The sequence below is a fragment of the Ips typographus genome, unplaced genomic scaffold (assembly GCF_016097725.1).
Source record: "Ips typographus isolate SLU unplaced genomic scaffold, UJ_Ityp_2.0 IpsContig35_part1, whole genome shotgun sequence".
Classification (NCBI taxonomy): domain Eukaryota; kingdom Metazoa; phylum Arthropoda; class Insecta; order Coleoptera; family Curculionidae; genus Ips; species Ips typographus.
In genome coordinates, this window is record NW_028098574.1 from 387,364 (window position 1) to 414,762 (window position 27,399).

At 32.6% G+C, this 27,399-nt stretch overlaps 1 protein-coding gene across 3 annotated transcripts; it reads left to right on the forward strand.

The window, feature by feature from the left end:
• The first annotated feature begins 3,273 nt into the window (after nt 1-3,273).
• Nucleotides 3,274-27,152, forward strand: dve (SATB1_N and homeodomain domain-containing protein dve). Of its 3 annotated transcripts, none has more exons than XM_081995066.1 (5): nt 3,274-3,576; nt 11,816-11,981; nt 19,295-19,728; nt 23,771-24,568; nt 25,486-27,152. In XM_081995066.1, exons 1-5 carry the CDS (start codon nt 3,481-3,483, stop codon nt 26,137-26,139), a joined length of 2,148 nt encoding a protein of 715 aa, XP_081851192.1. In that variant the 5' UTR covers nt 3,274-3,480; the 3' UTR covers nt 26,140-27,152. The 3 variants fall into 3 exon arrangements, with proteins under 3 accessions (XP_081851192.1, XP_081851194.1, XP_081851195.1); XM_081995068.1 differs by having other exon boundaries at nt 3,274-3,564; XM_081995069.1 differs by lacking the exon at nt 3,274-3,576 and adding an exon at nt 5,958-6,111.
• Nucleotides 27,153-27,399: the final 247 nt, after the last annotated feature.

The window sequence follows — 27,399 nt, forward strand, 5'->3', positions numbered from 1 at the left end:
CAGAAAACGGCATTTTTTCGGCTACCGATCTGTCATTTTTCAATACCTGTTTGATACTAGTTATGCCATTTTTAAATAAGCTAAATGCCACAAAATTCACCAAAAAATTAACTTGGCGCGAAACGAATACCTTTTATTATACAGAAAGGTCTATTTCATGAACATATTTTTCGATCCAGAAAAAAATTACGTGTTATATATTTTTTTTAAATAATACACATTTAAAAATATTATAGTATACACCAAACTTTGATGACAATACTGATTAAGTAATTAGTTGGCACTGAAAATTTGACGACGTCATTAAACCTGTGATGTAATATTCGAAACTTTTTCTTTAGTAGAGTAAAATATTCTGTTTTTAAAAGTATACAATAGTTTGTTGGTTTGTATATAATGTATTTCCTCAAACAAATCTTGGATGCATTTGAAAGCTTGTAGAATGACCTGCGGATTAAAAAACTGTAATTTGTAATGTGTAACGTGGTATTACTCAAAAAATTGTCAAGTCAAGTACAAATATATATTTTGTATATAATATTATTTTTTATATTATATATTTCAGTGTTTCTATAGAAACAAACTATAATATTGGGAGGTCAACATGAAGGAGAATTATGCCAGATGTCATAATACAGAAGTCACACTGACTGTAATTACCTGACTTTGCTATCCATTTATCTTAATAGTTATTTAGTTCTAATTATTGTCATAAATTTATATAGGTTTCGTTTTTTTTACATTCTATTCAAAAATAAAGTACTGGATTTTTCAGATTAATATATAAAGCTGTAATTCTATGAGATATGGGTCTATAAGCCATGCCTAATCCGCAATTCGTGTTTTGTATGACAGACAGCCTCTTAATAAGCTAGATTATCCTAAAACTTTTAAAAGCTTAAATGGAGAATGTGAGGTTAAATTAGCGACAACCAAATCAACCGTTGAACGGTGATACTAGATTTTTTTTTAATCTGCCAGCAATTTTTATGATAAATTCAAGTATATTGTGCAATTCGTTTGAAAAGTTAAATTATACTGCTGTGAGGTGTTATTTTCAAATTTATATTGATATTTAACAATGACTTTTTACAAATAGAAGTTGAGACATTGACTTGGCAACAAGTCTTTCTTAATAACATTTGAAACGCAAAACCAACAACACAAATTTATTCAAGCTACGTAAATCGTAAATCTACTTAGCCCTGATTTTTTCCTATAACCGTCTTGTTAAGTTTACTTAAAATTTCACTATTTATTCTTAGGATTATTTTACAAGTTATCACTGTGTTTAGCTACTGTAATACGTACAAGTTCTCATTGTGGAAAAGTCATTTACGACGGCTTTATCTGAATTTGGTAATGTTTGCTTTGACTTACGCTGTGGTTAAGTCTAATCCAAAGGTCATTTTTTTACATAACACTGTTTAAAATTACGCCTATAAATGACTGGATGTTGTGAATTGAAAACTTTTTATACAACTACTTCTACTACGTACTACTACTACTACTTTTGTAAACTTTTTTCATACTTTCTCACTTATTTCGTTTAAATTTTGATAAAAAATCGAGTATGAGATTGCTCCATAAATTCGGGAAAAAGAGGCTGTTAACGGTAGTATTCTCATTAAATTTTTAGTAGTGCATGCATACTAAAAAATTAAGCTGGAAATATCTGTAAAGCATTGCGTGACACCGTTTTGCATTAATGATTTTTTTGTTACAAAACATTAAAATATGCGGCCAAACGGGAATCATATTTTAAAGCACAAAAAGTTTAGTATATTGTTTTAAGCGGCTTTAAAGTACTGATCTCGCGCCCTCTAGAGTTAAATTTACTAATAGAAAGTTTCAATTGCTGGACCCCTTTCTGCAAATTTTTATGAAACTCATATTTTCCTTAAGCAATCTCTTGTTAACGGATGTCCTTACTTTTTTTAACACTCTGTATAAACTTTTTTAAAACAAAATTCTAAGCGAGTAGTAGAGAATTGAAAATAACATTGAGAATAAATTGTGATACAATCTGTAAAACCATGTGATCTGCGAAAGAAGAACATTAAATCTGGAGGAATGAATAATTCTCTTGAACCCTTTGTTGCTTGTGGGACACACCTTGCCGGCGATCCGCCTCTCTCTTGGCAGAAAACTCCGCCTCCAGATCTCTGGACGCCGTCGGGACGCAGGCGTCGGATTACCTTTTCAAACTTTCTTTAAGAATGTATTTTCGTTAAACGATCGAGACATTTAAACTCGCAGAAAAAGTCCGAGAGCGAGAGCGAGAGAGCCAGGCAGGGATTTCACCGATTGATCCGGTTGTCCCATGAATCGGATACAGTCCCGCAGGCGGGATATCGTGGAACGGCCATATTATATTTACTAAAAAAGTGTTGGATGATGGGTTTTGAAAGCGTCAAAAGTCTTGGCGGATTTTTTGCCTTGTTGTAATTTCGAGAAAAACGCATTAAAACATCGCAAAAGCTCGTGCAATATGAAGCACACTAGGATAATACTTACAGCCAACTCGCCTAACGTATTCGTATTACTAAAATATTTTTTCACATTTTCTTTCATTACATTTTTCTTATGTTGTATCAATAAGAAACTATTACTTAATTTCGATCTAAAGTATTATTCTATTTGGAAATAAATATAAAAGCAGAACGTCTCAGATCTTAAAAAGGCTTACGGCCACTAACACACACACACACACACTTACGACCAATGGCAAATAAAACTGGCAAATTTTTATCTAATCTAGTCCATTTTTCTTGGTTTTTGTTTTATTTTTTAATAACAAATAAAACGTCACACGTCACTTTATTAAATGGTGTGTGTATTGTTGGATGGGGGATGGAAGTCAGATCGAAAACGTGGTTCAATGTTTTAAATTTGCCTATTATAACTTTTTTAAAAAAAATTAATGTTATCACTAATTCGACCAATTCGACATTTTTACATACGTATATGTACTATATACATATATAGAAAAATATGTATTTTAGAAAAATACTAAAATGCGTACTTAGTACATTTTGCTTATTTGAAATATTTGCTGTTAATAATTTTAAAAAAACTTTTGACAAAGATATTTAGTGTGTTAGATTCACACCACCATGTGCACATGTGCACTTATTTTTGTATTAAGATTAATCATCTTAGCATGAAAAGAGATAAATTTAAAGTCCGGCAACCCCGAAAGATATGGGGGTGGTGCAAATTCCGGTGCTGTCCGTTACCACCACTGTAGTCGTTTCCTTTTCGATTCCGGTGGCTCCGGCTACGCGGACTCGGATCCGTGATTCGTTTTGTTCAGATGTTCAGCCGTTCAGCCAGTTCAGTATCGCTAAAACCGTCGTACAAGTGGTGTTTGCTCGTTCGCTTACTGAACATAAAGTCACGTTGTTGACGTAATGAAAACGGACTAACATAATTGAAACTTTTCCGGCGTTTGTCACTCAAAATTGCATGGTTTGAGCTATGGCAATGGACTTTCAAAGTGCGATGGAAACATTTGCAGAAGCTTGGGTAGCTGCTAGCATTAAGGGGGCTCCGATTTCTGAGGTATCAAATCAGGTAAAACTCAAAAAAATAATAAAAAACTTTCAAATTCGGTAACGCTATGAGATAATGTATTAAGTGTCCTAGAACACCGAATTTTTATCAACTTTTGTTTCTGCTTGTAGTTAGTAATAATGCCTGTAGATTTTTTTCCGAGAATTAATACAAAGTAATATATTATTTTATAGTTATAGTTAGTTGAAACTTTATTTTATTATTTTCTTGGTTTCCTTTTTAATATTAAACATGTTCGTGGTTCGAAAATTATCTTGGACGGCGATTCCCTCACAACTGATGCGAATTTATTTCATCCTATTTCCTTGGTCTGATTTTAAAATTAACTTACTCAACTAAATATTAACACGCCTGTCTGTACTTATCACATAGTATTCCTAGATATTGTCTTAATTATATAAAGTCATCTATACGCGCGCTTAAAAATAATTATTGCTAATTATTAGAGGGTAATACGTTAAATGAATTACACTTTGCTATAGTTTTATGGTCATGTCATTAGAAAAATGTTGGCATTAACTTCATATCAAATAAAATGGTTATTAACAAGTTATACGCCGTCAATGCTTGACTGCAACGACACTTCTGAATGCATCAGTTTCCGGGTTATACGGAGTGTTATTGTCTTAATTAGAAACTAATGTAGGATAATTTTTTCCTCTTAAAACGAACGAAGAGAACAAGTCACTTCCGTCAACATTTACATGAATATGGCAAAACTTAATTAATGCAAAATAATCCACGTTATTATCTTATTTGACTCTCTGGTTAATCCCAGATAGTAGCAAATTAGTATTGATTAATAAATAACATAATCTAAATTGCTGACCAAATAAAACGGATTGACCTAATATACAATAAATTCAAATTTAAATATCTTCAAAAGCATAGAAAAATAATCCGGTGTGCCAGTTTGCAAAATTTCTTTTGAGCTAGCTTTTACAGGACTACTTAAAAAAAATTAAAAAATGGTTACATGTTCAAAGAATTTAACATTTAACAACCAACAACAACTAATTTTGAGAATACAGTATGTGGTAGATACTAGTATCTATCTATCCTCTGGTAGAGGTACTCATAGTCTAAAAATGCCGCGGGGTTCAGACGAGCTCCGAATAACATGCTCCAAAAACAAACTGCTGTTGATTTATGGGCATACCCGAATTGTAGAACACCCTATACCCAGATGATACTAATCAGCAATTGCTCAATAATAGCATGCTTTTGTGCTATTAATGAGCATATGTGTCCGTAGCTTATCTCAAATTCTGCTTTGCTCCTTTATGTACCGCCAAATTGTTATTCTTGTCATCAAGGTTTTTAATCATATTATCAAAGTCTTACTTACTTGGTACCTAAAGTAATTATTATTACCATCCATTAATATAAAATTGAACTAAGGTAATCATTCAAGGTAAAAAAATAGCTTAAACTTTAAACCTTAGATGTTAGTACTTTACACTTAACGATGCTATTTATAATATCGATATTTGACGTACTTATTGGTATCCTGTGTTTCATATTATGCTTATAGAAACCAATAATTATAAGTATATAGTTGTGCCACCGATATTTTTTTTAGTTCTTATTTACTCGAAACCTATTAGTTATTAGTTACAGGAGTTTAATGGAAAATAAGGCTGTCATAATTAGACCCCTTAATAATCTAGTTAATTGGCTACACCAATAAAAACATGGAAAATTGTGGCGGTAATATATAGTATACACCAGCAAATCTGTGCTGTTTTCCAAATAATTATTATGCTTATTGAAAAAATAATACGTTAAATGCACGTAATTGAGAGAGGTTGATGGCAACTAAAACGGGTCCACTCGTGTTTGACATTACTGTTTTTCTGCAAAGGTCTACTGTTAACAAGCATAATATTATGTTTCTTTAGAGTTTTAATGTAGTTGGTTGTAACAGAATTATGAAAAATAGACTCGCCAACAAGAATGGCTGTAGAGCGTCACTTTTAAGTTTTGTCCTTCATTGTTGACATTTGATTATCATATTAATGTATCCAAGTTTTTATGAAGGTATTTTGCACAAAAAGGCTTTAGGGTCCGTAGGAAATATGAACTGGCAGTTGAAGAAGTTGTTTATTAACTAATAATGTGTATTGAAGTCACTTTAAACTAACAAGATACAAGACAATGATGATAATAAATAATAGGAAATAATTTTGGATATACGGACATAAATTACAACTTAGGTAAAAACTTTATTCCGCATTCAGTTCGACTCTAACCGAATCGGTAGAATAATTTTTCATTTATGGCTGAATGCCAAAAACTATTCACTATCATTTAGTATATTTACAGACGATAAACAGTGATGTTAATGCCAAGAACATTAATTTTGATTTGGACTTAATTTGGTCACAAAAGAGAAAAAATACGACATGGAACTTATACAGCTTGGTCCCTTCAATGTCGGGAGAACATTGATTTCGTATGGCCGCGAATAGAATTATGATATTTCGTACACTGAATGGTAAACAAAGCAATCAAAGAGGCTGTTTATATTCGGTTGTAAGTATAATAATAATATGTAAATCTAAATTTTGCAAAGACTAATTTAGATTTACACATTATTATACTAGTTGACTATTTTTTAACCTTAACTTTATTAGTAATAAAAATAATTAATTTCCTTTTAGATGTACCTACATACTACAATTCACAGAATTTTTTTTATGCGATATCAATATTTACCGACTCGTATACGTTTTAAAATCTCGGATAAACACGGGATATTGATAATATTTATTTTCGATAGCGGACTTATAATTTTTAAATCAACGAAATACGCGACGCACAAAGAAAATAAAATCTGAGGAAACACTTGAAATGCCGATTAAAAGGATTATACTGTAATTATTTCGAAATTTCGTTGGAGTAGTAATACTAGAATTGACAATTATTTATTCCTACCGAAGTATTCAGTAATGGCCTTTTAAATTCTTGTATATCTATTGTGACTTAGCTGTTACGTTTACTGTAATTGGTTTTCGATACTCCTAAATACTACAATTTTGCAACAGAACTGGTTTTATATTTTGAAGTGTATCATTCAAAAGACATTAATATCTAGACGACCTAATACTCATATAGCAGCACTGCTATAGCTCTCGAATGACAAGCTAATCAAAAAATATTAGAGTCAACCTTTTATATTTCTCAGAATCATACATAAAATTTGTTACATACTTTGATGTTTATGTTGTATATTTTGACATCGCAATCGATTGTGCTGAATATATAGCAACAAAACCTACACGTAAGTGAAGTCAGTCAAGTCAATTATTTTCGCAGAACTAATTGACTATTTAAAACAGTGTTTACTTAATTTCTTTAAGCAACTCGATGTTATAACAATACTTTTTAATCAGATTTTACATAGGGTTACCTCTTCGTAATTTAACAAACTAAGCAGTAAGTATGCTAACTATATTATTATAGCTTACGTCAACAATTGGTAGATAAATGTGTTCTTATTTATAAGTAAGTCTTAATGAAACTAGTCGATTATTCATTCAATTATACCCAATGATTATACCAGTACCAATAACTTTTATCTACAGATTGATTTAACTTAACCACTATTTTGACCTATTTTTTCAGTTCCATTATGTATACAATCTACAAATATTAGCCAAGATTTCTTGTTTCTTTCGATAAATCCAAAACGATTAGTAAAAATCAGTCAGATTACAACTTTGTTGTTAATTATTACTATAAGTTTGGTGATTATCTTCATGTCATTCAAACTAATTACCATCCGAATGCCTTCAGTATTTATTAAAACTAAGACATTACTGTAAATACACAATCTCACATATTTTTTTCGAAAAATACTACAAATAATATTATTTAATTGTCGTTAATAGATCCAGAGGTTATAAAGGTTTTTCGTGCACAATGTCGCGCCCCTGAATCGGTTTCAACTTTATTCGCATAGGTAATCATGTTCTGCAGCCGCATTGTAAAATGATTAGCACCGTTACAAAGTAATTCACTTAACATCAATCATGCATTGGGAATAAAAAACAAAACATTGATTTGTCTGAAACAATTTTACCAAAAATCTACAGTTTACTTTAGACCACTGCTGAAGCTGAACTGTGGAAATATATTGAAGACAAACGTAACTGGGAAAACCAAACCATACATACAGACCACTGAACAAATTGCAATAAGACTAATTATTAAAATTAGACATCCTAATAACGCTTAACACGCGCACACAAATGCCAAAAATTTTATAAAGACTACTATAAATCCAAACTACAACTGGACCATACTGAACCCACTTTGCATAACAAGACAAACTAGACACTCCCGATTCCGTTTTCCTTCCTGCACCCTCCTAGAACATTTTAGAGTATAAGAATACAATTTCTTTTTTTTCTACCATGTAAATTTTACTTGCCAGAAAGACCAATAGGTCGATAGTCTATTTCCTTAGCAATAACGATTGATGATTATATACATATATTATAATCAGCTGGAAAGTTGACCATTTAGGAAGTGGCTTAGTTTTGCACCGATTGTTAGGCAGGTTCTGCTACCGGATAAACTAATAGGATGTATTGTGGGGTTAATCAACACGTATTAAAACTATTAAATATAAATATAGTTGTACCAAATGTATATTTTTCTACTTTGAGAACATTCTCATATTCTCAATTAAGAACAGAAAATTAAAAATCGTATTTCTGTACTTCTCGAGTCGAAAATGTCCTATAAACAGGGGTCCGCAAATGCTTCCTTGCCAAGATATAATTTTTTTTAATTTAATAGTGTTATTGTGCCGGAAACTACAATAATTCCGAAATAATAATTTTATTTAACAAAAAAATTACTACTACTGTGAAAAAACGGTTTACAATAATTGTTCAAAGTGTCCACCTTCACATTGTAAGCATAGTTTAGCCTTTTTAATGATGTGGCTAATAGCTTTCCCATTTTTTCCCAACACGGTGGTTATTTTAGGTGGTCAGCGATATTATTAATTTTACGAAGCAGTTCAGCCCTGGTATGTGATTTATCTACATACACTAAACTCTTCATATCTGCTTAATATACTTCTTAATATACTAGAGATAATTATTATTATAGCATTGTACTTTTTGACACAATAACACAATTCAATTTAAAAAAAATCATATCTTGGTAAGGAAGCATTGGCGGACCCATGTTTATAGGACATTTTTGACTCAAATTTATCTAAAGAACACATAGTGAAATGTTGTCCCTTACCTCGCGGGTTACAAATTCGATGCATTAGCATTGCTATCTCAGAAACTATAGTTGATAGCGCTTTAGTTAAATGGAGGCAAAGTTGCGCATTTTATTGTCAAATGATTTGATTAAAAAAACTTTTTATTTCGTTTCTTAGTAGCTACAGACCTTCCGAAACCAATGATGTGTCACACTTGTCAAAAAAGTATACCTACTGTATTACGTACTTGGTACTTTAAGTTTTCTAAATAAATTAAGCTGACTGAACTTGATATGTTGTCATAATGAGTAGATAATTTAGTTTGATATAATTTAATAATTAGGTTCATTGCTCCTTCGAAAAAAAGAGAGAGTTTCTTATGGTACTTTTCGTTCGTTAAAAAAATGTTTTTGGTTAATTGTTTATTTTTCAGATACTCACATGTTTGAATTCGAGGTTGAGTTTTGATGAAACAGCTTGAAGTTTATTTTTAAAACCTAATTATTAAATCATATCAAACTAAATTATCTACTCATCAATATTGAAAATACTGTGCTAGTGCTATTTTTATTTTGAACACTTTTGTGTGTTCCCATATTTGCTAATTTACTTTCCGCTAATATTTTATCACACAGTTCAGAAAAGCTGTTTGTAAAAGGACAGTTTTTTAAAATCGTAATTAAATAAATCTTCAGTTAGAACTAACTCAACATTGCATAGGTAATGTTCATTCACTCTCGGTGTGAATGAAATATTATATAAATATATGTTTTTCTATCACTTTATTGATAATATTCGCTCCGTACACTAATTCTGAAAACAAGACATTATATTTACAGTAGTGGAAAATGATGAAGCTAAAGGCATATAAAACCACTTAAAAGGCTCGTTCCAAAGAAGAGGGGCGATCGCGTCTATTCTTAAAAACGATAAGATAGTCTAACCCTCTCGTTTTATATCCTTAGCGATCCCCTTTTTATTTTGTACGACCAGGCAAGATATAAGAAGATCTGCATGACTCATAATTCGTTTAATCCCCATATAACAAGCATTTGTATTCTCGATTTTTAGGTCTAAAGCATTCTTAGTCTTTGAAATTATTAACTAAGCTGATCAAGAGCAACTTCGTCGTATTTGTGTTATAAAAATAATCTTTAATAAACTCGTTCTCAACGCAGGTATACCTACTTCTCCAGATTAGGTTTTCTGTATAGACGTTTTAAAGCAGACAACATTTATTCTGGCTTTTGTTTTGAATACTAATTAAGTAACTTTATTAAGCTTTTTTGAGGGATTAAGTAATACTACTGGTATTAGGGGAAAACAATGGATAATATTTTTGCAAGCTGCTAGATAAATCTTTTGGAAAAAACATCTTAATCTTCAGTTGAATTATTTATAATGACCTAAAGTTTGGATCTGCGTAAATTACACAGGGTCACCCTTACAGTTTTAAATACTTATTAAGCTCTTTTCACGGACAGTAATATCATAAATGACACAAACTATATTCTCTCAAATCCAACAGTAGATAAAAAATCAATTTAAAATTAAAACAAACGCCTTCTGCTACGGTTTAGAGTGAAATAATTTCCCAAAATGAATTTTGCTGGTCATACTTATAAAATAAAATACATTATATATCAGGATTATCCGTAGTTTGTATTATGCTTCCTGTGAGTGGGATTACCACTATTTCCGCAAGCCTGATATCATTCATGCTGCAGTAATACGTACAGATTTTAAAATGCTTTGTGCGTATTTGCTCAATACTATAGTAAATAATTATTAAAGTGGGCTTTTTGATATCCATATAGGAATATGCTTATTATAGCAAATTGTACGTCTTTATTATTAAAAGAAGGCATATGCATGTGTTTGGTTTTTAGTTAATTTGACGTATCATTTAGACGATGATTAAGCTTAAGAAATTATAAATCTCTAGTATAGGAATTAAAAGAATATGCTGTATTATTAATTTTTAATCAGCAAATCACCAGCGCATATTTTGTTAAGATAATGCATTGTTTGCTACTGTCGGTTTGTTTTTGAAATAAATTTTAAATTGGACATTAAAATCTATAGGCAGATAAAAGGTATACGGTAATCCATTATAACTAGCCAAATGTTAATAATAATTTTGTATTTTGTAATGGCTTTTTAATTACTAAAATAATTTTATATTCTATATTTTAAATGTGTTTCATTAATTCAGGGCTTTAAATCTACTTCCCATATTATGATATTAAAACGAAAAATCAGTGATTATGGAATATTAAAATTATGAAAAGTTTATTGAAATGCGGCATTTACAAGTACATATGTATTTTAACGTTTTATTAAACAGTAGATATTGTATTCGTTAATGGTAAAGAAGATATTTTTTTCCTTTTGTTTTTTGCATTATGGGTATTGAGAGAGGAGATACGATACATATTATAGGTAAACGGTGTCTCCTATAACACGGACGGCAAATTTTTTTTGCGACGCGTATTCTGCCGAAAAAATGTTACCAAGAACATGATGATAAACTGCTCAGTTTAAAAAAAAAGTAATAGGTATTTAGCTACGGTTCCACAATCACGGTTTATCAATGGTTTATCGCTATCATTGGTATAAATTTAATTTCGAGTAGCAGTTGCAGTATACCTTTTATGTGTGTCAGATGTTGGGGTGATTCTCAGAATAGCGCTATACTGTGATTGTCAAACCGGTGCTTAATTCAATTTAGCTTAGCAGAAGCGTACTTAGCAAAAGGATAGCAAAATGTCAAAAAGCGATATTACAAAATTGCGGTATTTCATTTATCGCAATACATATTTATTGAAATCTGGACATCAAATCTTAATTCATTTACTACTCTCTTAATCTAGGTTAATTGAGGTCAAACAATTCTTGAAATAAAAATACATATACGATTTTCAGTTCAATCGTTAGGCTGAAATATATTCGTCCATGTAATTTCTAAATTATGTTGTTCCTATTAGTGTTAAATCACATTTTCTCTTTCAGAATCAAGCACTAGCTTTGACCAGAAACACTAAAACTCCTCCCGTTTTAACTACAGACCGAACTAGCAGAGAATCAGCAGAACGCACTTCCACTCCTGCACCAGCACCTTCGTCAACTCCTGGAAGAATCTCTTCACCCCAGTCTGTCAAAGAAGAACCTTCACCAGGTGAATACTGCTTTTGCAATTTCATGCAACTACTACAGGCTCGGTTTGATTATTTTATTTTTTTAACTAATAAAGCTTGTTCCTTTTCCAATCGACCTGATATCTAAAACAGTATCTAAACTTATATTTTAGGTATATACAAGGTGTATGAATATAAAGCAATGTAATTTGACGTAATTTCACTACACGTATTATTTATATATTTCCTGTTGATTAGGAGAGTAACTTGTCGATGATAATGTCAACCTACTTGTAGAGCGGATACTTCCGAAATATACAGTGTGTCCCACTTTTCATGGGTACACCTTGATATCTCAGTTGATAATTATGTATTTGGCACAGTAAACTTTTTTATTTACCATTGGCGTGCGGTGTTAGGGGGGTAAAAAGGGGTTGATCTTTTGGGTAAAATTTTATGCCCAATTTTAGTTAACTTTTTCTACCAGACTTAGAATCAGAATCCCCAAAAACCCCTTAGTACCCCTTATTGCCTTAAATAGGCGAATTATCCCAATTGAATGGAGTTATTAAAAAACAAAAATTATTTGAAAATATTAATTAAATAAGTAAATTTTTCTTTTTGTCACAGTTAAATTATAAGACTTTAAAATATGGACAAAGAGTTTTTGGGAATTGCAGATTTGACGATTTGATACTAACTTACCGTCTTGACAGTGCGTTTCTAATAAGACTGATTCCTGTTTTCTTCATAGGTTATTGCTTGTTAAGTGTTTTTGGTTATTAATTTAGCACGTTATAGGTGAAAGTCGAATATCCCAGTTAAAAAAGAGATATAAACGTGATTCAAAAAGCATGAAGTTTAGAAATGCCTACGCTACAAGTTGGTTGACATTATCGAAAAGTAACGTAATTGATACTCTCCAGAGGGTGTTTTGAAATGACATCAAATGTCATGATTATTGTCACACACCCTGTACATGAATATAATAATTGTTATGTTTTGAACTAAAATTTGTTTCAAATGGTATTCTTTTGGATATTAAAGTACGATTAAGGATCAGACGAGCCGCTAATCCCTCGATATGTCATGGTCACACGATACTTTAGCCTCTCCTATACTGTATACTATTCAAAACCTGTTTACTCTTAACTCAGGCTTAATCTTTGTAATACAGGATGTAAGAACATTTGTTGGGATTTAACGGACATTTTTAACGCTATAGATTTTTTTATTCCTCTCAAAAGCTAACTGCGTGTTATGCATCAAAAATGTGATTGACTAATATTTTAAAATATTTTTAATTTAAGTAAAATTTTTATCAATCAATCATTGAACAGGATTTTTTAAGCGTTTTTCCAAAAATGCAAAACTTCAAAATGGCGGCCATAAGAATTTACAAAGTTATTATCCATATCTCGGAAATCAATGACGAGAGATTTTTTCTAACTGCGTCATCATTTTCTACGTGTGTCCTAAAGTGCCCTAATAATGTCTTAGTTTCAAAACTCTATTGGGCTTTGTTAAAGAGCTGTAAGCAATTGTTTAAAATGCAGTCTCTGACATTTTTCCAATTTTCCAAAAAACGGAGGAAGACAATTCAATTTGCACACCGGAAATAAGTTTTACTTAAAATTCTCTAATGCTCGGTTTCTGAACGAATAGATATCTTTTACATACGAATATCGATTCGATAAATTGTCTTATTTGTCCAATTTATGTTTCTGAACAAACCTTTCGCTTTCATAAGTTACGAGAAAGATATCTCAGCCAAAACGACCAGCAGTGGAACTATTTGAGGGTATAGAAAAGAATTTTCTTTCTTTATCACACTTTGACTTGCATATCTTACTATAAGTCTTTCTCGCTTAAATCTGTATTTCTATCTCTATTAAGTTACATAGTACCCCTACAGATATCTGATTCACAAATAGTAACGCACGTCTATTGACGGCTAACCTAAACGGACATAACAGACGGTTACGGACCTTCACTTAACTTTTAAAATTCTAGTAATTGGTTGTTTTGTGTATTGTTAATTCGTTATCAAATGGATTTTTCGGTGTTTCCTCTTCTGCTGATGAAGAAGTCATGGAAATTGTTCATGCTATTGAGCGACCAAAGCGTTCCCGTCATACTAATCACAAAAATATCTATTCGAATGTTTATAGGTGGGAAACCCAATTAATGTCATTGGTTAAATAAATTTATGAGACCGATAACTATTGAACCGATAGAGCTTGATGTTCAGAAACCGGGCATAAAACTTTCCCCTTTTAACAGACTCTGTAGCTCTTACGGTTACCGAGATCCCAATACATGTAGAACCAATTTGGAGCACACTGTATACATATAGCTGATTCACTATCTGGAATTATTATCTATTAAACAGAAAATTCTTATATAATTATAACTCAAAAAGGATTAAAGGCAGAAGTGCATTTTATGGAAATACGGTATTAGAGGGGCGACTATTTTACAGCGCCGTGATTATTTCTGCAAGTGTATTCAACAGGAGTGGGAACTGATCCAGAAAGCATTGGTAGGCCAGTTAAAGCTGGATTAGGCTTTAAAGGTAGGGAATTAGAGAAAGCCGGGATTAGAGGGCCATAGCCTTCTCTCCTGCTCGCTCTCTGTCTGCTTTGAGAAGGGAAACTGAGGATTATGCTCTGCGATGGATTAACATTCACCAGGGATGAGATATAAAAAAATTGAAACTTGAATATGCGATCCTCAAATATAGTTTTAAACGCATTGAAACAACTTTTTGATGAGTCGTTGACTGCTAAGATTCTTCAAAAAGTCTTAATAAATGTGCAAATAATTAGTTCAAACTATTTTCAACCCTGAGTATGCACGATCTTGTATCTATCTGTTTTTAACGACAACCCTTTCACAAAGAAACAGATTAATTAATTGTGATATAAAAGCTGAAACCTACCGACTAATCACCAACGAAAATTTGCGTTTGCAAAATCAAGTATTTAAAAAGGTTAACGGATAAGAACTTATTTCTTACAGAAAGAAACAAAAGGTCCCAATAAAGTAAGCGGATTTTTAAGGAACAAGCCATACAAATTAATAAGGAGGATACTGATAAAAAGGAATGTAAAGCACCAACGGGTCTCTTATACGTACTTAATTATGCTTTTCATCGTTTGATTCACGAGTTAATTTGACTTGCTTAAAATCTCATTATCTTAAACGGCAAATAAATATCGATTTTGTACAAAATTATTGTTAAGTATAAATATATAAAAAATTCAAACTTATTTAACTCTGCAATTACTTAATAAAACATATATATATATATATATACCAGGTGTCCAAGAGCACCCTGGACATAGAAGATTAACATGGGAAAACAGTTTTGATTTTTTTGCGCCTGTACGGTTGATTTGATTGAAAAATCGTATTAATGAAAGTTGTAGTACCTATCACGGACTAGTTTTCTATATTTTTTTCATATCTCTAACTTGAGTGAGCCCTTTCGTCGTAAAACACGAACAAAAATGAAGAAATTTAATCTTTTAGCATGCACTGTATAAGCGGTGGTCGAGCAACGGATAAACAGGTCATTGTTGCTGATACTGACTTTTCTAAAAATGTCACAACTTTTCTGGTTCTTTTTATATTTATTCACTTTTGATCAAACACCTCACAAGTCAGCGCCATCAATTTTTCACTGTTATTTATTTACACTATGTAAGCTTTAGATTATGATTAATTAGATCTTCTAACACCACTTATCGTCAGTCTTATTCAAAAATACTCTAACAAATTGTACTTAATTAAGGGCAGATACTTATAGATTAAGTCGATAGATTTAAGGAAGCTAATTTATACTTGTCAGAAGTTTGCTAGATTTTCAGTGACGCAAAGTGAAATACAACAGAAGCGAGTATTCTCCAAGGAAACCAAAAAAGATGACAAATCCAATAAATTTAGTGTTGATTTAGGTAATTACTAAACTTAATCCTTCTAACTACAAAATCCTCATGATTGCCAGTCATGGAGTGGCCAAGCAGAGTTCAATAGGAACGATAGTTTTGAGGACAGAGGCAGACTCAACGATTAGTTATAAGAAGTTTTCTTTGTGATAGTGTGTACTGAGAAATACAATGCAATACAAATATTTTATTTTACAACGCAATTCGATTTATAAAATGAGTTTCATTCAACTTGCATTGATTATAATTTTGAAAAGTTTCGATAGAAATAAATATAGTCCTTCTCTGAAATATTAGCACGTGGCATAAGAAAAGGGATTATTGAATTGCGGATGACGGTCATAGGGCTAAATCTGGTAGTGCGGAGCCGAGTTGTACAGCTCGCGGCATGTTTGTCTAGACTGGTAAAGAAAAAAAAAGAAAGACTAGTTTTGATAGATAATCACGCACCATTGGGGATTATTTAGTTCTGTCTTTTAATTGACATTGCCACAAAAGATAAATAACGTTCGTCCTCACCCCAATGCAAAATTAGCCCGACGAATCCAGGCTGCCTCGGGTCTCTTGATAAGTTCAATAATGGATCCTTAATGAAGTCAGCGTAAGAATTTGAAGGACACAAAACCCTGAAACGCTCCATATTTTACGTGAAAAGGAAATAAGGAAGCCTCCGCTGGATGGCTCCATTAACTGTCATCTGTTCACCGCTATCAATTGATCTGTCTGTCTGTTTTCCTTATCACTCTTGTTACTTCTCCATTTTACACGTTTCTATTAAATTCGTTAAGGGTAAAATATCAAGCAGTAGCGTAGCCAATATCTAAAAGAAAGTAAATCGGTTCTCAATGGTAACAATCAATCAATATTAAATGGTATCATAGTGTTACGAGAAATTATTTATGCAGACTGTTAAGTTTTCAATTGTAGCAAAATGCAAGCGATTTTGTTGCTAAATGAATTGTGAAAATTTCCTTTGGCGGAATCTTATATCGAATCGTCCACATTTCGAATTAATCCTGTATGTACATGTGTATAAAAGACTTCCTCGAAAAATGTAGTTATTATACTCGGTCTTATTATTTAATAAAGTTGCAATATTGATCAGTAAAGCTGGAACAAAGGACCGGAAGGCAATATGAGCCCCAGTTAAGACGGTGGTCAGCCCGGCTGGATTAGAGCCAGTGGGATTAGCGGCTAGTGGACTATAGAGCGAGCGGTGAGCCATGGGATTAGGTCTTGGTCCGGATCCCTGAGATTTGCCGACTAGAGTTACTTTAGTCACTATCCAGGTCCGGATCATTTAAGACTTGTTCTTCGAGTGCAAATTAGCCTAGACGTCTCACTCTTCAGTGACGTGCTTAAAATATTTAACTTAAGGGATGTCGTATTTTTAGGGCTAAACCCGTCAGTTATATCCGTATTCAATTATAAGAGTTGATATGGTTCTTAGGGCAGCTCCGATCCTGAAGACGAAGTTACTCGCAACATCTGCATTGTCGTCCGAACTGGTCTTAATAAAAGGAAAATAAGTCGACCGACTTACAATACCTTAGAGGCCTTTGTTTGGCAGGGTGTGCGACGTAAGCTCTCAACTAATCCTGAGAAGCGCCCGACCCCCGCCTTAGGCTAAAGCTCTGTAATATGCAGAAACCTTCTTAACCTAACAAGATTAGCATAGACAGGGCAGGCTAAAGGATCTAATTCCTCGCTTGGGTTTATTAGTTGATGTTAGGGACTTGCTGCTGTCGTCTTGATACCAGTTCCGTTTGTCTTCTAAAACCATCTTAATTTTACTTATGGTCATTTAAAAAAAAAAAAAAAAACATTAATTTAGATTTTTCTGTAGATTGTCATATAACAAGTTTTCAAGTGTAGTACCGAGTAATCAACTGTGACAGTTACTAAAGGGTTGTACAACAGTCATGTAGATGCGACAACGTTAGAACCACGAAAATATTAACTAAAAACTTAAATTTTCTGTTGGAGACCTATACAATATTATAAGCGTTATTTGTAAAAATTTTAAATGGTTTTCCAAGTTATCACATAGATGGCCGTAAACTAAAAGCGATAAATTTCCATATTCTTAAGTAACTTGAACATCAGTTTCTACAAGCAACTTCTATAACGTCGGACGATAATCCGATTCAGAGAGAACTGGCAAATCCCAAAACGTTTATCTACTTTTCTCATTGATCCGGCGGTCGCGACTTTTTTTTGCAACGGTGAAACTTTTCTCTTTATTAAAAGGACGTGTAGTTAGTATTTTACCTGATACCTACTTATAGTTAATCATAATCTCGAGCTTACGGTGTATCTGCTTACACTGATTGTCAAAAAGTTTTTATAATGTTTGGTGAACGATTGGTCCTGACGTGTTTTTCGAATCATGTATGTCATTACTTTGAATTGAATAGGTGCTGACATAACTACCCGAACAAGCAATTAAGCGTAGATAGAATTATGCCGTACAGACATCTAAAGTTGTTCTTTAAGTCTTAAGTCTTAAGAATTTGTTTCCAGTACTCATAGACAGAGCTTGTAGCAAACATCAGTATTGTGGGTTTGAAGACCCTTAAAACTATATGGAGTTCTTAGCTTCATTGTTACCGACTGTCAACTCTTTCCAACTTGCCAGAATTAAAACTTTAGACTAACAAGTCTTAAGCTAATAAGAAAATGGATAGAAATAAGCCGTGTTCTGTAAGTCGCTTTGGCCTTGTTTTAGCAAGCTCTGCGACATTATTACAGATCTTAAAATAGGCCTTTAGCTCTATAAGTTTCCGGTTTAAAATTCATTTCATACAAAACAATCACTCTAAAAAAATCAATGTGTTAAGAAGCTTCTATTTTTAAATCGTCAACGTTTCTAACTTCTTTGAATCGTCATCAGAGCGCTTTTGTAACACAGCCTTAAAAAGGTGTCCTAAAAATGTTTTATTTTCGAAACGTTTGTATTTGATTTAAATGAGAAGTTACAAACAAGTGTTTAAATGACCGTTTTTCGTGTCCGACATTTATTCCGTCAACGCCAAAAGATAACTCCTTACAGAAACCGGATCAAATTTTCCTGTCACTGACTTGAGAATCCAATACATGTAGAAACAATTTGGAACACTCTGTATAGTTCAGTTCGTATTGTTTGGTACATACGGTATTTTTCTTTTTGTTATTTTATTTTATGGATGTCTCTGTATTTGACACGAGACTTGTTACTAAAAAGCCTTGATGAAAGCTCAATAAAAATCGAGACGCCGGAAATTTAAAACCACAAGTTTTTTAATTCCCACCTACTTTTGCGTTCTGACCGCGTAACTAACCCCCCTATTGCGCACTATATAATTATTAGCTTGTTATTTATTACCTTTTCACAAATTTGTTAATTTTATTTTATTTTTTTTCAGGAAAATCTATCCCTGTGCATTGCATAGTAGAAACAATTTCTGTTCTGGAGGAAAGCCGGTATCACCAAGGAGGATGGAGGCGAAGACCACTAATTGATACTGATACTTACGTAATCATACCAGTCGGAACTCCTTTTCATAACCTGGTACAAGTAGCATTGTTCAGGTTAGGTTATTCTTCAGAAAGTGTAGCAGCAGCTAAAGGAGCTGTTCTAATAAAGAACTGGAAAGCATTAAATTTCGATCAAATATGTGACGACCCTCTGGCGACAGTTGGAGATATTTTGAGCGAACTTTCTACTGTGGCTACTTTACGAATTCAGATTTTTCGTGGAAAACCGGGAATTTTTAGCGATATTAAAGATAAGCTACTCAGATTCCTGTTGTTGCAGTCGCACGGACTTTTGATATCTTCGGGATGCCCTTTGGACGAGGTTAGTTGTTAGTTGTCAGTGGTTTAGGTTATAGTACAGGGCGGTCAACCAAGAATGCGAGGTAGAGTATCTAGGAAACCAAAAATGATACATTTTTGAAACAAACATTTTATTAAGTAATATGGCCATAAGGAATACATCCAAAATATTTTCCAGCGTTGCTGGATGCATGAAATTCACTGGTAACAACGGATTTTTGTTCGACAACCCTAGTAACTGATTCTAGCTATTTACAATCGATTTAAAACCAAAACTGTTCTATTCGATTTTTGCTGAAAATTCATGAATAATCAAGAAACCTGTGAAAAACAAACTTGTTATTTTTTGGCCAGCAGTTTACTGATCGACTCGATTTAGAGTTAGAGTTTCTGAAGGACTGGAGAGGTCAACAGCTTTGTGGATTTTAGGTAAACTGTAGGTAATACCTGTAACTGTTCAGCATTTTTTTCAACGAATCATCAATATAAATAGGTATCCTTCCGAAGAGCGCCTCATTTCATTGGAAAAACTTTTCGAAATTGATTTGATGCCTATAAGTTGTTTAGTACATTTTTCAATACATATAGGTATACCAGGTGTCCAAGAGCACCCTGGACATAGGAGATTAACATGGGAAAACGGTTTTGATTTTTTTGCGTCTGTACGGTTGATTTTATTGAAAAATCGTATTAATGAAAGTTGTAGTACCTATCACGGACTAGTTTTCTGTATTTTTTTCAGATCTGTAACTTGAACCCTTTTGTCGTAAAACACGAACAAAAATGCGAAAATTTTAACTTTTTACCTGCACTGTATAAGCGGTTGTCGAGCAACCGTACCAGCAACAATGATCTGTTTACCCGTTGCCCGACAACTGCCTATACAGTGCAGGTCAAAAGTTTAAATTTTCTCATTTTTGTTCGTGTTTTACAACGAAAGGGCTCAAGTTAGAGATCCGAAAAAAATACAAAAAACTAGTCCGTGATATGTACTACAACTTTCATTAATACGATTTTTCAATCAAACCAACCGTACAGGCGCAAAAAAATCAAAACCGTTTTTCCATGTTAATCTCCTATGTCCAGGGTGCTCTTGGACACCTGGTATATACCTATATCGCAAGAGAAATCTCCTACCAGCAGTCTTGTATGTATTTTTGACATATTTCTGTAGAGCGTTGACTGAAAAAGCTTCTTCAATGATCGCGACACTTGTTGAAATGTTTATACATGCAAATAACTGTCGTTGACTTGGGCATGGCTGATATCGAAAAAGTTAATTTGTTGCATCGACAAGCACCTGCGACTACCATGTTAGTTGAAACTTGTGAGTTTTGTTGATGTTTTACTACAAAAAAAAAATCACTTGAAATATTGACATCGTGGATTTCCTATCTTAACTAGTATAAATTATTCCTTATCCGATGCTTTTCTCAAAAATTCTTTAGTTTGGTTTTTCTCCAGTATCTTTGCCGTCTTAGGTTTATAATTTCTTGATGCAGCTTTTAAATATGACGTTAAGTTTATCATATTTCGAATTACTAATACCTCTGTGCACTTCACTTACTACTACATTGAAGAAACAACAAATCGTTTCTCGACATCCAAAAATCGTCGTTCCTCCAAAAAGTAGGTTAATAGCATCTGTTCTGTAAATGCTTCTCCTATAATACCACTTTTTTTCTCCAGTTGTCGAATTCCACCAATTCCTTCTCGTATATACTTTTGCTTTTCACTGGTAGCAAACATAATGTTGCTTCTTGAGCTTCTTGCTGGATTTCAGCAGGAATAAAGAGATGTTCAGCATTCTCCCTCATTTTATGACGATGCCGATTTAGCAAACTCTTTGGGTCGCTTTTTGACAAATAAACACACGCTTGTTATAGAAACGATTTCAAGGCTTTCTACTTTTCAGCTCAATATAATTTTTGTGAAAACAAATTTGTCAAACTGCTCTCCTACTTCTAATTGGTTGGTTTTAGCCGTTGTCGTAGATAAAACGTTGAATCAAATTCGGGAATCGACGACTTTTATTAAATTATAGGTTAGGCTTGTTAATCTACTTATATATAATAAAAACTATAATTCTGAACATAGATATAGCTGACGATAGTTAAAATAGTAACAAAACTTTCTAGTCAAAAATCATTAAATAACATTTACGATCTATTCATGGTTTTAATCCGACGTGTTAAGTGTGCTTATACCCGATTGATAATATATCAATTAATCGTACCTATTATAGAAAAAAGGTTCAGATATAATAACTATTGAAGTACCTCATTAGGCTGATAGATAAAACCGTGGAGTTTTGAGATCATGTATTTTACTATTCTTCAGATCAGATAATATAAGAATATATTCTATGAGAAGTCGTAAGAGTTTTGAGCACTATTTTCCTTCCCCTTCAGGTTAAGTTAAGCTGCCATACAAACGAAGTAAAGCTCCAAGTTAACTTAAGCTGATTGAAGATTTACTTCGCAACTTCAAATAAAAATACGGATATTGGTCTATAGATACGGCTTTATCTTCAAGCAGTTTTAAGTAGGTACATATATTCTTTAAATCATTGATCTCTTTTTAATCAGTTAGCAAGCATAAGAAAGCAATTAATATAGAAGTTAAGAAAATAGCAAATTAACGATTTTTTTTTGTGTAATTCGAAATTTACCCATTATAAATATGTGTGTTTTGCACCTCGAACCTGATCATACTGTTACTTGTCGGATTCCCATGGTCATAAAAAAGTTTTAGTTTCAGCAAGTTTATATACAGGGTGTTTCAGGTTTTAATACGCAACCTTAAACCGCGTTATCTACTGCTCTAAAAATAACTATAATTTATAAATTTTGATGTATAATTATATAAACTATATTCCAAAAATGCTCCGTTAAGGGTGCTACACATACTGTTTGTTATACGGGGTGTTAAAATTAAAATTTCTTGTTCAACTTAGAAACTTTTTTGCCTCTTCATCTTTTTTCCGTACCTGTCACAGTTTCTCAGAATATAATAATATTATTATGAACATCTTAATTTGGCCCAAAAAAATCTAAACTTGTAAAATTTCACCTTTTTTCGTATCATTGTTGTTTCTTCTTTTTCTTCCGAGTGTACCGTGTGTTTTTGAGGGCCATGCAAGCTAACAGTAGCCTATTTCTTGAAATCAGGGAACGGAATTCTCAAGAGAAGTGTTGATAGAATGTGACTTTCTCTTGATAACTCCCTTCCCTCATTTCAAGAATACGCACTCAGGTAGGGTGTGCATAATATTATCTTTAACGTGTATTTTTGTGTGCATTTTTTGAAGCACTATACGTAGTATTCCAGGTATTCAGTTTATAAAAATCTAGTTCTGTCAACAAAGTCGCTAAACAAAAATAACACATAAAAAAAGTGTCATATATCTCACTTTACGGACTTTACCTCATTATAAAAAAACATATATAGATACAATACACACGAGGAGTAGAAAACGATGAAAAAATTACAGAAGAAAGAAGAAGATGCATTCCTCAGAGCTTATAACATATTTTAAAGCATAATGAGTAAACTAACTTGGACTTCAGGCTGCCGAAGCACAACAGCAAATCTTTAAACCAGTATGGTCTAACATAGAGTTCAAAATTTAACACGTAAAATGTTATGTTGCACAATCAAAAAATGTATTCTTTCTATTTTTGAAAATCTTTTTTGTTTTTTTGCTAAAAAAATTTCATTTCAGTACTTAGTTCAAGGGGGTTATGAATTACATCTTAAGAATTAAACGGGAACGAATGTATTAAGGGTGCAGAGAACAGCAGTAACCTCGCTTTTAATAAGATTATGTAGCATTATTTCGTGGAATTAATAAGATCAAAATCCTTTTGCCTACTATAGAGCACGGCAACTTAATCTTCGAAACATTACGCGCCGTTTAAAGCGTCTTTTATTGTTTTTTTTTCGAATAATGCAATAAAAAATAATTTATGTTGTTATGATATCCATGATTGTGACAGAAAACTATTTTAATATTATTTGAATAATATATATGCACATAAATTTGCAAGAAACTTTTGTTCCAGATGGTGCTTTCCCAAATTTGCCGTAGCACATTCACGTCTTCAAACTACCACGAAATTACGGAAGAAACCCGACGTAAATTTGATTTGTGGTTTTCCACTCAATCGAACTCCTTACCGATAGGCAGATCGCAGTTTATGCCATCCTATCCCACTCAATATTCTGTTCCCACACAATCAACTCCTTCACTGGATAGATCAATGTCGGAGTCACACCCAGTCATGCAGACAGTACACAATCAATTTCCTACCCAGAAAACCCGAATGAGAACCAGCTTCGATCCTGAATTAGAATTGCCCAAGTTGCAAAGATGGTTTACAGAAAATCAGCATCCTAGCAGACAGCAAATCCAACAATACGTTAAAGAACTAAACAATCTTGAGTCACGACGAGGAAGAAAACCGTTGGATATTAATAATGTCGTTTATTGGTTTAAAAACGCTAGGGCAGCCCAAAAACGGGCCGAAGTTAGAAACATAAATCCCAACTTGCATATGACTGTGAACGGTTTTACTAGTCCCAGCCCAACAAATGGTGGATTTCTTATTGGAGATGGTTTTTTGAATTCAGAAAGGCTTTCTGACCCCAGACACAAAAGCAGTATTTCTAGGAGAGGTCCTCAAAATTCTCATACTTCCGATGAGTACTCTAATGTTGGCTCTGACATGGAAGATGACGATCTGGAGCAATCTAGAAGTCCTTCAGTTCCATTATCTTTGACCACTAATAGAAAGTCCGAGTCCAGAGGGGACAGTCCTAAGACTGTGGCTTCACCGTCACCGGCTCCAGATATTCTTCAAGTAGGTAAATGCAAGTCATGCAAGCTTTTATTGCATTTTAACGTCCGCTGTTCAGCTGTTGCCTTAGCTCTCAGTACTAAATTAGTGTACCTAAATATTTTATGTTCCGTTGTTTAGAGTATGAGAATGATTGCTGCCGCCAACGCAAACTTAATTTATTAATAGTATATTATTAACCATGATTTAGACAGAAGCTTTTGCTCCTCGGGATTTAATCTTGACATACGGTCAATAAAAGCTGTCTAAACCGTGGATAATATAGCTTTTTTTTCCACTAAAAATCATATTTTTGATGGTCCTTTTATTGAAAATGTATTATATTATATGAATATAGTTTATTACATAAAATAAAAATAGCTTCACGCACTTCAGTACTGAGCCACAACCATAATAAGAACATCTACTACACCTACTCGATTTTTTTGCATGTTAGAATGATGTTAGTAATTACGAAGATTGAAATAAGATTTGCTAATTATGAGGTCGATGTACGTCGAAAGTGATCGAGAGCCGGAATTATAAAATAAAAATTATAAAACTTAAAAAAAAAATTAGGATAACAACAAAACAACAACATGAAGAGACAACCTAATTTATCTGTCTCTGTTAAGTCAAGTATATTTCATATGTCATATGTCTTAATAGGCATTGACATTATTATTTACCTAGGTCAATAATATTTCGTTTTATGTTGTATTTGTGCCAGACTAGAACTAGAGATTAGACTCTATTTTTGACCTAGATCAACAATGACCATTAAGATAGAGAAAACTAATCAATCAATCAAGTTACACTAATTGGTCAATACTGGTATGTTTATCATGTGAGTAGTGGAAAAAAGCTTGAGATTTGACAGATTTGATTTTATAATATTTTTGATATTAGCTTTTTTTCCATGAAATATATTTTTGTTGCAGACTGAAAGATGCAAAGAAGCACTCAAAGACGAACCAGTGAACTACTCATCTGGTGATCATATAAACAACAATAAAGTTACTTACCAGGACGAGATTGATAGAGAAACTGAAGATGATTGCAAAAGTCATTTTGATGATATGGTCACTTCCCCAAGTAGATCAATTTCCCACCGTTTATCTCCGGATTTGACCAGCCAATTAACAGCAAGATCAAATCATGAAAGTCTCGAACAAATGGCTATTACGGGGTTTCCCATAGTTCCCAATACCATGTTTAGTCACAACATTATGTACATGAGTCAGTATATACCTAGTCTGTCCCATTCAGTACCTTCAAGTTGTCCTGGTCCTTTAAATATGTCTAATTTGACAGTCGATGAACGACGTAAAAGAAATAGGACTTTCATAGATCCCGTTACCGAGGTACCAAGATTGGAGCAGTGGTTTTCCCTCAATACTCATCCTTCTCATAATTTGATCATTAAATACACAGAAGAGTTAAACTGCATGGCATACAGACAAAAATTTCCTCGCTTGGAACCAAAGAATGTTCAATTCTGGTTTAAGAATAGGAGGGCCAAATGTAAGAGACTGAAAATGTCTTTGTATGATGGGCAGCCTGGACCATACCACCACCAGAGTGATAGAGATTAGGCGGTCTTCTAAGAATATCCGTTTCTCATACCTTTTCTAATTTAATTTATTTTATCATAGTAAATGAAAAATGCTCAATAAAACCCATTAAGCTTGTCTGTAAATATCGCTTCTTTTATATTGTCGTGATTATAACCGAAATGTTAAGACAATAATTTACGCCCAGTTTTATTCATCATTAAAATGAAAACAGATTTTAATTTAAATGTAGTATTTCTGTTGCTTTTTGAACAAGTTGAAAAACTTTTTTCTCTATATGGAATGAAGTGCTACAAATTTAAATGCAATAATAGTTTTAAGCTTTGTACCTCAATTTGTTGAATTTAGGTTTTTAACAAATTATAGTGTATTTTTTTAATTGAAAATTAACGTTCCATTTTGTTTGCTACTGAATCCAACAGTATTTTAAAAGTAAAGTAAACCAGTCTAAATATAAATTATGGAATAAATGTACTTGCAATTGTCATTTTTCACAGGTTTTATACCAAAGATTATGCCAATTTGTTTTTAAATAAAATTGTGTTTATTCATTTCATTAATATTATTTGTTTTATTATTAGCTGACTCTTCTGTGCAACAGAGTTTTCAATGACGTAGAACAGCAAATATTAGAATCGCTTAAGATGTAATATTATTAAACAACAAATATGTATATTAGCAGTCAAGATTCACAGTGATTCAAATATCAAAGAAATATAGAGTAGTAATACTGAATTGTAAATATGAATGTTTTGTTGATTTGTACCTTGTTGTAACGCACCCCACATTCTGTGTTGGTGACAAGGCCGTGTTCAAGCCAAGAACGGAGACCATCTAATTGTTTCTCATGAGATTCTAATTAGCACCCATTTGTAATTTATTATGCTTAGGAATCATTAAAATATTACCCAGGTGTTACTGTATTTGTGAATGAAGTGATGTGTGATAAGCTATATAAAGTAAAGTAAAATACATTTTGTTACGTTGTTTTGTTTTTAAGTTTTAAAGAATAAATTTTTGCTTTAAGTTTCAAATTTGTTGTATTTTTTCATAATTACCTAAGTTACCTTTATTACCTTCACTATCTGAATTGATATGTTATCATTATATCTACGAAACATTAAATAGACGAATCGTATGTGATTCTACTGTATCGAACATATTCTAAAATCTAATCTAAATTTTTTTATCAAAAATATGTTGCACAAAATCTAATCAATCTGCTTTTATTCGCGTTAATAGTAAAACTATTTCGCGCCAAAACAGTACAATACTAAATAA

Excerpts from the sequence above, each read along its gene's own strand:
- dve (XM_081995066.1), top strand. The coding sequence starts at position 3,481 with ATGGCAATGGACTTTCAAAGTGCGATGGAAACATTTGCAGAAGCTTGG. Across the intron at positions 11,982-19,294 it reads CAAAGAAGAACCTTCACCAG|GAAAATCTATCCCTGTGCAT; the intron begins GTGAATACTGCT and ends ATTTTTTTTCAG. Across the intron at positions 24,569-25,485 it reads CGGCTCCAGATATTCTTCAA|ACTGAAAGATGCAAAGAAGC; the intron begins GTAGGTAAATGC and ends TTTTTGTTGCAG.